Source organism: Balaenoptera musculus, chromosome 19 (assembly GCF_009873245.2).
Source record: "Balaenoptera musculus isolate JJ_BM4_2016_0621 chromosome 19, mBalMus1.pri.v3, whole genome shotgun sequence".
NCBI classification, from domain to species: domain Eukaryota; kingdom Metazoa; phylum Chordata; class Mammalia; order Artiodactyla; family Balaenopteridae; genus Balaenoptera; species Balaenoptera musculus.
In genome coordinates this window covers 13,507,549-13,521,221 of record NC_045803.1, presented here as the reverse complement: position 1 = coordinate 13,521,221, position 13,673 = coordinate 13,507,549, and the positions used below count along the sequence as shown (strand labels likewise).

Below are 13,673 nucleotides of genomic sequence, written 5' to 3'. Positions count from 1 at the left end.
AACCCGCGCGCGAGAACGCCATGCGAGACCGCGCCAAGGCGCGCTATTGCACACGCGCACCGCCCCGGGCCCGCCCGCGCGCTCGCGCGGTACGGAGTGCGCATGAGCATACCTTGGGGGAGGAGCTCAGGATGAGGTCGCCCTGCCCTTCACCTATCCGGCCTATCCGGCCGTCTCTCCTTGGTGTCTTAAACTACATTTCCCAGAATCCATCCAGGCCCTGGCTTTCCGGTGGCGTCAGCGGAAGCGGTGACTGGCTTAGGCCGGGCCGCACAGAGGCCGGCTTGGTCGCTATGGAGGAGATAGGTATCCTGGTGGAGAAAGCTCAGGTCCGGTGGGGCCTGGCTCGCGGGGAGAGGGCGAAGCCGACCTCAGTGGGATGTTGAGCGACTTCGGGGATCCAGGCCTGGGTCTGAGTGTTTTCGGAGGTCTCAGTGGAGAGCTTCGTGCCGTCCCGAGGCCTGGGCTGTGGCTGAGTGATGTTGGGAGGGCAGTAGGGCTCGGAAAGCTGGGCTGGGGAAACGAGTGACGTTAGAGGTTCTTTGGGACTGAATGATTTCGAGGTTTAGCTGGGAATGCTGTGACATCGGTGACCCGGCGGCACTGGGGATGGGTCAGTAGTGAGTGATGTATGGGATTCGGCCGTGGGGCCGAATGATATCTGAGGCTGGGCTGGGGAGCTGACTGACATTCGGGGCTTAGCTGGTGTCGGAGGGCCGAGTAATGTATGTGGTCTGGCCGAGTGATGTTTGGGGACTACCTGGGAGCTGGATGACATAAGGGCCTAGTGTGAGTTGGAGTTCTGTGACATGAGGGGTCTTCGGGAGGTAACTGACTAATGCCCGGACTGTATGAAGGCATGGTGACTTTAACAGTCAACTGAGAGAGCCATGTGATATTAGGAACCTGTTGTGGGGGGCTGGAGGGCATTGGGGTCTGGTAAGGAGTTGATCAGACACGTAGGCCCTAGATGGGAGTTGGGTGACATTGCAGACATGTTACAAGTGGCATATGATACCAGAAGATCTGTTTGGAAGGCTGTTTGACCGAGGGGCCTGTGAGGAGTTGGGTGACTTCAGGAACCTGTTTAGGGGACTGAGAGGTGTCCAGGATCTATTTAGGGAGCTGAATGATGTCAGGAGCCTATTAGGGGCCAAGTGGCTTCATGGTGAAGTGGGAGGGGGGCTCTAGATTCTTTCATAAGGGGACCTTCTTCTTCCAACCTGAGTTTCCCTCCATGGTCTAGGATGAGATCCCAGCCCTGTCTGTGTCACGGCCCCAGACTGGCCTGTCCTTCCTGGGGCCTGAGCCTGAGGACCTGGAGGACCTGTACAGCCGCTACAAGGTACATTCAAACCCAATCCGGACCCTGCACAGGGCCCAGCATCCCATACTTCCCCCACCTTCCACTGCTCCTTGGCTCAGCAAGGCCTGGAGCCATCCCTACCTCTTCCCTCTCTGCTCACAGAAGCTGCAGCAAGAGCTGGAGTTCCTGGAGGTGCAGGAGGAGTACATCAAGGATGAGCAAAAGAACCTGAAGAAGGAATTCCTCCACGCCCAGGAGGAGGTGAAGCGAATTCAGAGCATCCCACTGGTTATTGGGCAGTTTCTGGAGGCTGTGGATCAGAATACAGCCATCGTGGGCTCCACAACAGGTGCGTGGGGGTTGTTTACTCATCTGTTCATTCAACAGCTGTTAACTGTTTCCTGCCACGTGCCAGGAACTTACAACGGCAAACGAGGCAAGACAGTGTAATGGTGTTTTTCAGAGTATTTTGAGTCTGATGCAAAAGTGGAAATATATTTTACGTTCTCTCTCTCTCTTTCTTTCTCTACGTGTGTGTGTATAACTCATATAGTAAAAGTCTGACCAAACGATAGTTAGCCACACTATGTGTGACATACTCTAACTAGTTTCCCATTTTGTTCTAGTCTGTTTTGTTTTAAACAACGTTCTGGTCATGACTCTCAAATGATTTCACAACTACTGCTGGGTTGGGACCTGCAATTTGAAAGCACAGGTGAAGTGTTAAGAGATTGGGCTCTGGTAAGGACCCAGTATACGGGAGCTGCCGTTATTAACGTGGGTCTAGGCTCTGCCTTCATGATGGGCGTTGTCTCTGCATCTTATCTGTCTTTTCCTGCTTCTGGCCTCTGCTCCTCTGGACCAAGCCATATTCTTATAAAGCTTGCGGGGAAAGGTGTGTGACTGGGCCTGGAATTGGACTGACGGGCTGGCAGTGAGGTAGTGAAGGGAGGGAGGTATCCAAAATGAGGCCTGTCTTTGATCTTTAGGACTTAGGGGGACAGTGGCTATCCCTGAGATGGCGACATGGGCAGAAAAGCAGGTTTGCAGGGAGACAGTGAGGGCAGTCTAGGACATCACAGGGAAGTGTCTGGGAGGTCACTGGACAGCCAGGTCTGAAGGTCAGGAGAGAGACTGAGGCCAGAAAGAGATGTGCGTGTCACTACCATAAATGTAGAAGGTGGACTGGGGACGTGAGACTGGAGGCTGGGCGAGCAAGGAGGAGTCTGCTGCAGAGACCTAGATGGGAGAGGATGGTGCTGAATCAGGGCAGGGTCCCTGGGCAGGAGGGAAGGGATTAGTCAGAGAGACATTTTAGGAGGCTGGTGGACCGCCATGGTGACTGACGGGCTGTGGAGGGAAGCGGAGGAAAGTCCAGAATGAGGCTTAGGGCTCTCGCTGGTGACTCGGCACCATGGGCCTCCCTGAGACAGAGACCCAGGAGGAGCAGCACAAATGGGGGGAAGATACTGAGAACACGCTGAGACATGGTGAGTGAGACGTGCCGTGGGGATGCCCACGGGCAGGCATTCCAGGAGGCTGCTGGTCACCTGGGGCTGGAGCTCAGGGGTCAGGGACAGACAGGGAAGTTGTGAGTGTGGATGCGGGGAGTGGACTGGAGGAGGCAAGACTAGAAGCCAGGAGGGCCATCTGGGGTCTGAGTGAGATGCTGTCGGCCTGGAGGTCCAGCTGTGAGGTCGGCAGTTTTGAGGTTCTGGCACTTCTCACTTTCCCCTCTCCCTTCTTGTCCTCTTCCCAAAGGCTCCAACTACTATGTGCGCATCCTGAGCACCATCGACCGGGAGCTGCTCAAGCCCAACGCCTCGGTGGCCCTCCACAAGCACAGCAACGCCCTGGTGGACGTGCTGCCTCCTGAGGCCGACAGCAGCATCATGATGCTCACCTCAGGTGAGGGGGCGCCCAGGGCCAGGGAGGCCTGAGGGGACCCTGCGGGCCCGGCTGGGAGCCCCAGCTCTGCTCTCCCACCAGATCAGAAGCCAGACGTGATGTACGCGGACATCGGGGGCATGGACATCCAGAAGCAGGAGGTGCGGGAGGCCGTGGAGCTCCCCCTAACGCACTTTGAGCTCTACAAGCAGGTGAGGAGCTGGAGCTGGCAGGGAAGGGAGAGGCCGCCACCCATGTCTCCGGCTGGTGAGGGACGCCCCGGCTCACGCTCTTCTCCGCCTCTGTGCTTCAGATCGGCATCGACCCTCCCCGAGGCGTCCTCATGTATGGCCCGCCCGGCTGCGGGAAGACCATGTTGGCAAAGGCTGTGGCTCATCACACGACAGGTGAGCCGCTTGGCCCCTCCCCCGAGCTCTGACCTTCTGGGCTCTTCCAACCTTGCCCTCAGCTCTCTCATCCTCCCCAGGAAGTAGCGTGGCACAGCGATTAAGGACATGGGCACTAGGGTCAAAGACCCAGTGTGCGTCTTACTGAGTGGCTGTGCCGTCCTGGGGAGGTGACTTTACTCTCGTGCCTCAACTTCCTCATCTAATAGAACACTCATTTCACAGCATGATTGTGGGGAATTAATGAAATAATGCCATGTTTTTCTTACTAATGGGTCATTACTAATGACCCATTAGTAATTATGAATTCAAATTCATGGGTTGCAACCAGCATTTTAAAAAATGAAACAGAACAGAAAACGTTGGAGTCCACCCCACATAGTAAGAACTCGTATTGTTTGTGAACACACACAGACATTGTACACAGGTGTGCTGTGGTTGTTTACAGATGTATTTCTTCTTGTAGGTTCTAAACAAAAATGTCTGGAAGTCACTGTATTACTGTTTGTAAAGCCTAAGGACAGGACTCAGCTCATCTTAAAATCTTAATATATCTAAGCCAGGCAGCAGTAGAGGGCAGTGGGTAAGCAGCGTGTTTTCTGGGCCAGACTGCCTGTGTTTGAAATCTGGCCCCCCTACAACTACTTATATAAGTTAGTACTACTTACGTAAGTTAGTTTATGTAACTACTTGGCAAGTTAGCCTTTCTGTGCCTCTATTTCTTAATTTTCTGGATTATTCAGAGGATTAAATCAATATAAAGCTTCTAAAACCATACCTGGCATGTAGTAAGTGGACAGTAAATGTTAGCCATTGTCATCATCATTCATTGAACTTCTGCTCTCCCAGGTGCTGGGATATAGGGATGAGTCAGACCTGTCCCCTGCATTGGAGAGTCTCCCAGTGTGGCTGAAAAAAAGGAAAATAAACACTTAGAACTCAGTCAGTTAATATTTATTGAGCACCTAATATGTACCAAGCTGTGTTCTAGGTGCGGAAGACACGGCAGTGAACAGAACAAAGTCTCCCTTCCTCGTAAAGGTGATGTCTTAGTTGAGGAAGCACTAACGGATGAATGAGGAGATTATATGTCATGCGGTGCTAATGCCTGAAGAAAACAACTAAGGGGCAGGGGATGGGGAATAACGGGCTGCAGCTTTATGTGCCGGGACTGGCGGTGGTCAGGGAAGACTTTTCCGAGGTGACATTTACATAAAGACCTAGAAGAAGCCTTGAGGGAGTGAGTCATGTCGACGTCTGGGGGAGGGAGTGTGTCAGGCTGAGGGACTCGGGTGCAAAGGCCTTGAGACAGGTGTGTGCTTAGGGTTCTAGGAACAGTGAGGAGGCCCCAGTAGTTGCAGCCAAGTGAGCAAGGGGGTTATGGTTGGAGGTGAGCTTCGGTGGGAACGGTCTGCAGAGTAGCAAATGCTCCAAGGAAGCAAGGAAGGTGGTGGGATAGCCCTAAAGGAGGGTTGTCAATCCATTCTGCGTAGGCTCTTAGGTAGTGGTCCCCAGAAGAGAGGTGTGAGGAGCCTGTCAGGCACACAGCTGGGAGAAGGAATAGCATTTGCGAAGGCCAGGGGTTGGGAAAGAACTCATTTAGGGAGTCGTGAGTAGTGGTGAGTAGACCGTGACTAAACTCCACGAGGGCAGGGAACTTGTGCATTTGTCCTTTTTTGTGTTTCCAGTGCCCGCCCAGTAGCTGAATTGTGGTAGGTGCTCAGAAAATAACTGTTGAATGGCTGGCTGAAGGAGGGGCTGTGCAGGTCCAGGTATCAGAATGGGCGTGAATATAAATAGTCTTAGTGCTAACCTAAGAGATTTCGACTGTTGTCCTGAGATCAGGGTGGTTTTAGACAGGCAGGGTTCAATAGAAATACAGTTGCCCCTCGAACAACAGAAGCTTGAACTTCGAGGGTCCACTTATACCCAGATTTTTTTCACATGATGCATGGTTGGATGAATCCGCAGAGGCAGAACTGCAGCTCTGGAGGGCCAGCTATAAAGTTATACACAGATTTTATGCACAGAGGGTCAGCACCCCTAAACCCTGTGTTGTTCAAGGGTCAACTGTATAATGAAACTACATATATAATTTAAATTTTTAAGTACTCATTTTTTAAACAAGTTAAAAGAAGTAGGTGAACTTCGTCTAAAATATGTTTTTTTATTTAACCAGTATACTCAAAAATATTATTATTTTAACATGCAGCAGATATAAAACTTGAGTTTTTTCTATAATTTTTTATTGTAGTAAAATATATATAGCATAAAATTTACCATTTTAACCACTATATAAATATACAGTTTATAAGTGGCATTAAGTGGATTCACAGTGTTGTACAGCCATCACCACTTCTGAGACTTGTTCATCATCCAAACTGTAACTCCATACCCATTAAACAATCATTCCCTATTTCTCCCTCCCCGCAGCCCCTGGTAACCTCCATTCTACTTTCAGTCTCTATGAATTTGCCTATTCTGGGCACCTCATATACATGGTGAATCGTACAGTATTTGTCTTTTTGTGACTGGCTTATCTCCCTTAGCATGATGGCTTTGGGGCTTTACCCATGTTGCAACATGTGCCAGAATTTACTTCCTTTTGAAGGCCAAATAATATTCCAAATAATATTCTATCGTATGTATATAGCACACTTTATCTATTCACTTGTTGATGGACGTTTATTGAGATATTTTACTTTTTCTGTACTGTCTTTTGAAGTCTGGTGTGTATTTCACATTTACGGCACATCTCATTTTGGACCAGCCACATTTCGGTTGCTCAGTAGCCACCTGCGGCCAGTGGCCACCACATTAGAGAGGGACAGGGCTGCAACTTGCACAACTCCTAGTTTATGACCAGATCTACATAATGGACTTTGTGTCTCCTTTCTCTGTGGTGGCTGGAAGGAGTGTCCTGGAGGTTGCTCCGTGCAACACAAAGCCACATCCAGTCACTAACAAGTTCAACTCTAAGAAAAGATGGAAAGGAGTGGCAAGCCCAGAGCAAACCTGTCTTTAACCCCATTGCCACTTGTTGATTACGTCAGAATACGTATTCCTGGTTCCTGACTCTTGCATGATATTCAAAAGTGGGTCCTTTGAGCTCTTGGTGAGGCAGCATGATGCCTGTGTATGGAAAACCTGTTTTCTTACTGATTTTTCAAGCACTCCGGAAATTCACATTTTTTGGTATGTTGGATTCCATGAATGTCTCTAGCTCTACTTTGTCGGTATGTTGAAGCACAGACACATTTTTTTTTAATACCCTGATTTTTAAATGTTGGGCCAAAAATTGGCACATCTGGAGGCAGGATTCATGATTTGGGCTGCTGGGTCTCTGTGGGGTACAAGCTGGTCCTCCTGGCTGGATCTGGGACCCAGCCCAGGTCATGAGAGAATGACCTGGCTACTTGGAGTGGGTATCCAAAGAAAGAGATGTCCTCAAGGAATTCTCAGTTTCAGTTAAAGTATTATGGGGCCCTACAGGTGTCCCATTCTCATCTAACCCCTGTCATCCTGCCATCAGCTGCATTCATCCGAGTTGTGGGCTCAGAATTTGTACAGAAGTACCTGGGTGAGGGCCCTCGCATGGTCCGGGATGTGTTCCGCCTGGCCAAGGAGAACGCACCTGCCATCATCTTCATAGATGAGATTGATGCCATTGCAACCAAGAGATTCGATGCCCAGACAGGGGGTGAGTGATGCCCAAACAGGGCCTGGGGTCTTTTTTTTTTTTTAAATGAATTTATTTTTTTGGCTGCATTGGGTCTTCGTTGCTGCGTGTGGGCTTTCTCTAGCTGCGGCGAGCAGGGGCTACTCCTCGTTGCGGTGCCCAGGCTTCTCATTGCAGAGGCTTCTCTTGCTGCAGAGCACTGGTTGTAGGCGCACAGGCTTCAGTAGTTGCAGCGTGTGGGCTCAGTAGTTGTGACTCACAGGCCTTAGAGCGCAGGCTCAGTTGTGGCGCACGGGCTTAGTTGCTCCGCGGCACGTGGGATCTTCCTGGACCGGGGCTTGAACCCGTGTCCTCTGCACTGGCAGGCGGATTATTAACCACTGCGCCACCAGGGAAGTCCCAGGGCCTGGGGTCTTGGGCAGGCTTGTCATGCGGCATGCCCTGGACTGACCGTGTTATATACTATCCAGCTGACAGGGAGGTTCAGAGAATCCTGCTGGAGCTACTGAATCAAATGGATGGATTCGACCAGAACGTCAATGTCAAGGTTTGGGGTTCAGGATGGGCAAGGGGAGGTGTGGTTGTGGGAATCAGGGAAGGATGGAGGCTGGCATGTGAGGAGATAGGTATTGCGACAGGATGGAGAGTATAGTGGGGACAGAGGTCTGAGCTGGCCTGTCCCCAATGCTAGGTCATCATGGCCACAAACAGAGCAGACACCCTGGATCCTGCTCTGCTGCGGCCGGGACGCCTTGACCGTAAAATTGAATTTCCACTCCCTGACCGCCGCCAGAAGAGATTGATTTTCTCCACTATCACCAGCAAGATGAACCTCTCTGAGGAGGTTGACTTGGAAGATTGTATCCTGCTCTAGAAGCGAGGGGAGGGTCACCGTTGAGAATGGGGATTAGATCTCCACCCCTGCCATCACCACCACCCAGATTGTGCAGGTGGGAGACCAAGGTCTGGGGAGGGGGATGGTGACAAAGACAGCCCAAGAACGACTTCTAGCTCCAGGCATTTACCCAGTCATGCATGGAATGGTTTCCTTAACTCACCTGCCATAGATGTGGCCCGACCAGATAAGATTTCAGGAGCTGATATCAACTCCATCTGTCAGGAGGTGAGTGATGGTTTCTCTCTAGATTGGGCAGGGGGTGTGTGAAGACCCTCCACTCTGCCGCAGTCCTGTCCATCATTGCCTCCCTGGGTCTTAGGCTGCGTCTGTCTCTTCCTGCACCATCACTAGGGGCGGGGAGTGCAGGGAGTAGATTTTAACTCTCATCCCTCAACAGAGCGGCATGTTGGCTGTCCGAGAGAACCGCTACATTGTTCTGGCCAAGGACTTTGAGAAAGCGTACAAGACAGTCATCAAGAAGGACGAACAGGAGCATGAGTTTTACAAGTGACCCCTCTACCCACACCACAGGGGCTGGGGGATTCTCTCACTTCCCCAACCTCTGTCCCCAAAGCTAGTTCTGTTTTTTCTTTACCCAGGATTGATTTATTCAATAAACTAACAAGATCAAATCTGTTTAATTTCTTCTTACAAGTGTAACTCCTTTGGAGAAGCTGGGCCTTGAATAGGATCCTCTGTACCTCTCCTGCTCTCCTGACGTATGAGCAGTTGAGGTACATGGTCTGGGTTACAGCTTGAGAGAGAAGTAAAGAATTCAAACTAAATGACCAGAAGTTTGGGGAAAAGGATGGAAAATGAGCAGACTGCAGCCCCTGGCCAGAAAATAAAGTCTCTATCCATCTTCCCACCCACATTTCCTACAGGTGGTAGACCATTCGAGTCTCGGGCAATTCCTGCCTTCTTCACACTCAGGGGGAGTATCAAGGACACAGAGACCACCCATTAGAGTCCCCCAGAGCAGGGATGAGGGGCCAGGGGGGAGGTTGGATGCCTGGGTTCTGTGAATGTCTCTGGCTCTTCATGCCATCTTGTTGGGGCACAGATGCGTTTGGTAGGACCAATTCTGACTTTCTCTTGAAATCTGTTTAAACACCTCTCCCTCTGGGGAGTCTTCTCTGATGCCCCAAGAAGGGAAGTCACCCTTCCCCTACACTGCCCTGGCGTCGTGCACATGCTGTGCTTTGCACTCCTTACATCTCCAAGTGCTTGCCTCCTCCAGACTGGCGCCTCTTGTAGAGTCGTCAGGGATTGTGGCTTGATCACAATTCAAGTCCCAGCACCCACACGTGGTAGACATTCAGTTCATGTTCCTTGAACGAAAGTATGAATGTCACTATATATTTGGGAGTGAGATGGGAAGAAGGTATAAGGAAAAATAGTTGAGGAATCACAGGTTCTTGAAGAGACGGGGGTGATTCTGCTAGATAAGCATGGCATGTTGAGCAGAGAAGTTAATTCTTCCTCTCTTCTGGCACCTCACTAAGACAAAAGTAAGGTATAAATTCACATGGACACAGGAAGAGAGAGGAGATGGCAGCAACACAATTTTGGAAAGAGGCAGATACCTGCTCATTGATGTAGCAGACCTGAGGAAGCTTGAACCTGAACTCAAGGGAAGCCCAGAAACAGTCATTTTCCCCTTTCAGAAACCAGAGGTGCCAGGTTCTGAAGGTGAGGCCTGGAAACAGGAGGACTACCTGAAAGGCTGTATAAAAACCAGAACTGATACACTGATGATGCAGGAAACAAATGAGCTGTTGTCACTCCAGGCCCTGTGGCCCTTCCCCAGCCTGGCTGAAGACCTCAGATTTACTCTGGAAAGGCTGGACCAGCAGTCTCTGGGCTGGTGTGCCTGGAGCAAGGATGAGAGCAGGCCGTGCAGAAGACGAGATTGAGATTAAGTGAGATCCCTGGGCAGGCAATTGAAGGATTCCTTCTGAGGAAACCAAGCAGCATGAGAGAAACAGGAAAGTGGGTTGTTAAGACACCTAAAGTCCTCAGCGTTCACATTCAGCAGCGGCTAATATCTAAAACTGATGAGTTTACAAAAGTGTGTAACTTAGATATATGGAAGTAAATTTCAAAAGAAACAAATGAGGATGGGAAGTCCTTGCCTCCTGGAAGTAGACAGGGAAATACAGGGTGAGGGTGCCATGGGAATGCTTTTTGTTTCTAATATACTTTATATATATTTGACCTTTTAAAATACGTACTTACAAAACGACAGTGACAAAACCACGTGAAAAAAAGGATTTTACAAGTCCTCTTGGAGGAGGGACGGTAAAGGAAGGAAATTGCTGAAGTGACAAAACACATCCTAAACATCAGTGATAAAGGGCAAAGAGATTGGGAAAAGAACAAAGCCATGTACCTAAGAAATGACAGCAGACCAGTGTGAGGCTAAAGCTATAACTGGTAAGAGGTGGTAGCCACTCACATTAGCTGGGAGAAGGGATATTTGGTATATTTTGTGGGTTGCCCAGCAATCTTGTCTGTGCTTAGGCAAAATTATGAAATGGCCTACCATTATTATGGTCTCAGAGTGACCATAATGTTGATGTTCTGTGAGACTGTTCATGTGCAACAGGATAAAAGGCCCAGCTGTGAGCACCAGGCCAGCTTTCAATACCACTGAGGCCTACCTGTAAGTGTCAGGCCAGTTCCTGGATGTCAGGGGCTGCTTTTTTTTGTTCTCAATTACATGCTGCCACGTTAAGAGGGAAAAACTAAGGCCGGCTTGCTGAACAGCCCAGACACTCGTGCATTTTGGAAGTGGAGTCTTGAAAGCAAGTGTTCTCCTGCCAAGCGAAACACATACCGCTTTTCTCTGTTCTGCTCTGCAAAGACAAGAGGGAAAAAAACCCTTAAATATATGTAAACCTTTTTGTGTATTTGTTTTTAATTGTCTTAATTGTAAAAATAATACACATAAAGGAGCCCAAAATATAAATGTATAATGTAACAACTTATTATAAATAAAACACTTGCGTAACCATCATCCAAGGACCAGGCTGTAGGTTTCCACTGAAAAGGAAATTCCTACACAGCTACCCATAGGCAGAGATGATCCATTTTGTGACTACGTCTGTAGTTACTGCAATGGGGAGTGCACCCCGGATTGATACAGCCAGTTTGGACAAACGTCAATCATTTCCCCAGGTTTCATGTATTCTTTAGTAACATTTCCTTTGAGTACACCCAGCATCAGTAAGCATATCTCAGATGAGACTACCGTGCATGTACTGCTAAGTAGTTAAAAAGGACTCTGTTGATCAAAAATGACTCTGTACCAATGCAGCAACGTGACAAACGTCACCACTGTCTGCACAGACCAGAAGCCATGTCATGATGGCACAGATCACACCACAGCCAACCTAGATGACTCAAACGTGGTCTTCCATGTCAGTCTCAGAGGGAGAGGAGGAGGACGAAGGAGCATCAGAAGGAGCCAGAAGAAGACAGTGCTCAACGTCCTAATGACTGCATAATTTTTTTTTACTTGTCCTCACAAATTATCCCAAAATATTACTTGGACATTTTGCTTCTTCTTCAGGATCTTAAGGTGTATTTACTGTCTTACGTCATAGGATAGGAGGCTCCAGTGGAACGCTCAGCATGGTGACTCCTCCTGCTGAAGCAGGGACACATCAGGCCAGGCAGACGCTGAACCCAGAGTCCTGCAAGGGGGTGCAAGTTTCTCCCCAAAAGTCAGCCTGGTGACCTCAGTGGCTCAGCACCTGCCTATTTTTATTTTTATACCGATCCATATATATAATTGTGAGTTCATACCATTGCATCTAGTTTCAACCTGCCATCACAAGGTTCATTCTAGTTCTCTCCTTTTCCATATCTGAGGTTCCCCGCTGACAGGGAGAAGCTTGGCTCCTCCCAATGCACTTATTGGGTTGGCCAAAAAGTTCGTTCGTAATAGCTTCCTGAGAAACCCGAACGGAATTTTTGGCCAATCCAATAATATATTTATTTAACTTGATCAGAACCCCACTTCCACCCCCGCCTGCCACTGTATGTAACAAACTCCTATCACCCTGTTGCGCCCTTCCCCATACAGATGCTCTCCTCACCCTACTTGGGTTCTGAGCCTCACCACCTCCTATCCAACCGACATGAATGTCTCCAACACCCCAGTTTGGGCTCCGACACCCAATGCTGGGCAGTACCCATACCCACATGCCCTTTTCACCCTGCTCAGGCTCTGAAATCCCGTACAGGGCATTCCTCCTGTGTGGACGCCCTCCTTATCCTGCTCAGGTTGACATTCCCATGCTGGACCATTCCGCCACCTGGAACGCTCCCTAGTAAGCCCTGTCACCCTCCACCAAGCCACCAGCTGCAGGCACACCCTCCTCATCCTGCTCAGGCGCAAAGACCCTGCTCTAAGCCCATCTGATGGCTTTAGGACTGAATTGCTCAGGAAGGGAAGGGAAGAGGAAGAGCAAAATGTGTTAGCATCTGACTAATTGCGGGCTCACTACACTATGGCACGCTGCCTTTCCAAGCATAAAGCTATTCCCTCAGCCCAAGATTCTCAAATGTATCTGCCATGAGACCCCTAACAGCACAGAAGACTGGAAAGAGTTCCTTCATAGTTAAAAAAAATTACTATGATTTACATTTTTCTCTAGGAGAAAATTCATTTGATTCTATACAAAATTGTTTGACAGATACATTACAAATCTTCGGTCCAAATCTTGAAATACAGCTGATGCTGCAAGAGGAGGCACCATATTCTTTTTATAATAGGCCTGTGGCTGCACACGATCACACACACCCAGTCGCGAGGCCACTGGCACCCGTGACGTTCTACACGCAGATCCTCAGATTCACACAGCCTCGCTGCACTCGCCACTCAACCACCCCGGTCACACAGCGACCCGCACACCCACCCCATCACACACACATCACCCACAGTCCAGCACAGCCGGTCTCCCACCGCGCCTCTCACCTCACTGCTCAGTCACGAATCACGCTCCAGGCTACTTTCTGTGGCCTCCCTCCTGTCAGGTGCCGCTGCAGGCACACACCGTCTCGCACCCAAAGAATTACACACACGCAGAAACACAGCTCACCCTCAGCCAGAGGCGGGGTCGGCCCCGCAACCCTCACGGCGTCGCGCGCGTGAAGACAGGTGCACACACACAGACACACGCTCATGAGGCCGGGTACAAAGGGCCACACGCCTGTGAACCACGCGAGGGGACTACCCCGAGGGAAGAATCTGACAGAATCCGCCTCGCACGTGCTCGGCCTCAAGACGGCACCCACGGACGTACTCGGCGGTCAAGACTCTGGAGGTCCGTCGAGGCTCGCACAGCCTGGACAGGTCCCCGCTGTGAGCTCTCTCAGCTTACCTCGCGAGGGCGCGGGTCCCCGGCTCCGAGATTGAAGTCGCCCGGTCCTGAGCGTGCCTGCGCCTGCGCACTCAGAGCCCAGCCCACCGGCTTCCGGCTGTGGACT

At 50.1% G+C, this 13,673-nt stretch overlaps 1 protein-coding gene and 1 long non-coding RNA gene across 3 annotated transcripts; one reads left to right on the top strand and one right to left on the bottom strand.

Moving 5' to 3' along the window:
- Nucleotides 1–216: 216 nt before the first annotated feature.
- On the top strand, nt 217–8,818 carry PSMC4 (proteasome 26S subunit, ATPase 4). The gene is made up of 11 exons (XM_036835132.1): nt 217–329; nt 1,247–1,345; nt 1,469–1,655; nt 3,068–3,214; nt 3,296–3,405; nt 3,507–3,600; nt 7,133–7,300; nt 7,750–7,826; nt 7,971–8,139; nt 8,347–8,402; nt 8,575–8,818. The coding sequence occupies exons 1-11, from the start codon at nt 294–296 to the stop codon at nt 8,686–8,688; spliced, it is 1,257 nt and encodes a 418-aa protein (XP_036691027.1). The 5' UTR covers nt 217–293; the 3' UTR covers nt 8,689–8,818.
- Nucleotides 3,628–13,631, bottom strand: LOC118885937. 2 transcript variants are annotated; one of them, XR_005017587.1, is made up of 3 exons: nt 13,568–13,631; nt 10,841–11,035; nt 3,628–4,509 (listed from the first exon to the last, which is right to left on the bottom strand). It is a non-coding gene; the product is annotated as an uncharacterized LOC118885937 (long non-coding RNA). The 2 variants fall into 2 exon arrangements; XR_005017588.1 differs by lacking the exon at nt 3,628–4,509 and adding an exon at nt 8,919–9,677.
- Nucleotides 13,632–13,673: the final 42 nt, after the last annotated feature.

Bases quoted from the DNA above. Each gene is read 5' to 3' on its own strand.
- PSMC4 (XM_036835132.1), top strand. From the start codon at position 294: ATGGAGGAGATAGGTATCCTGGTGGAGAAAGCTCAG. The intron at 3,406-3,506 runs GTGAGGAGCTGG...TCTGTGCTTCAG, and splicing joins ACTTTGAGCTCTACAAGCAG to ATCGGCATCGACCCTCCCCG. The intron at 8,140-8,346 runs GTATCCTGCTCT...CACCTGCCATAG, and splicing joins GGAGGTTGACTTGGAAGATT to ATGTGGCCCGACCAGATAAG.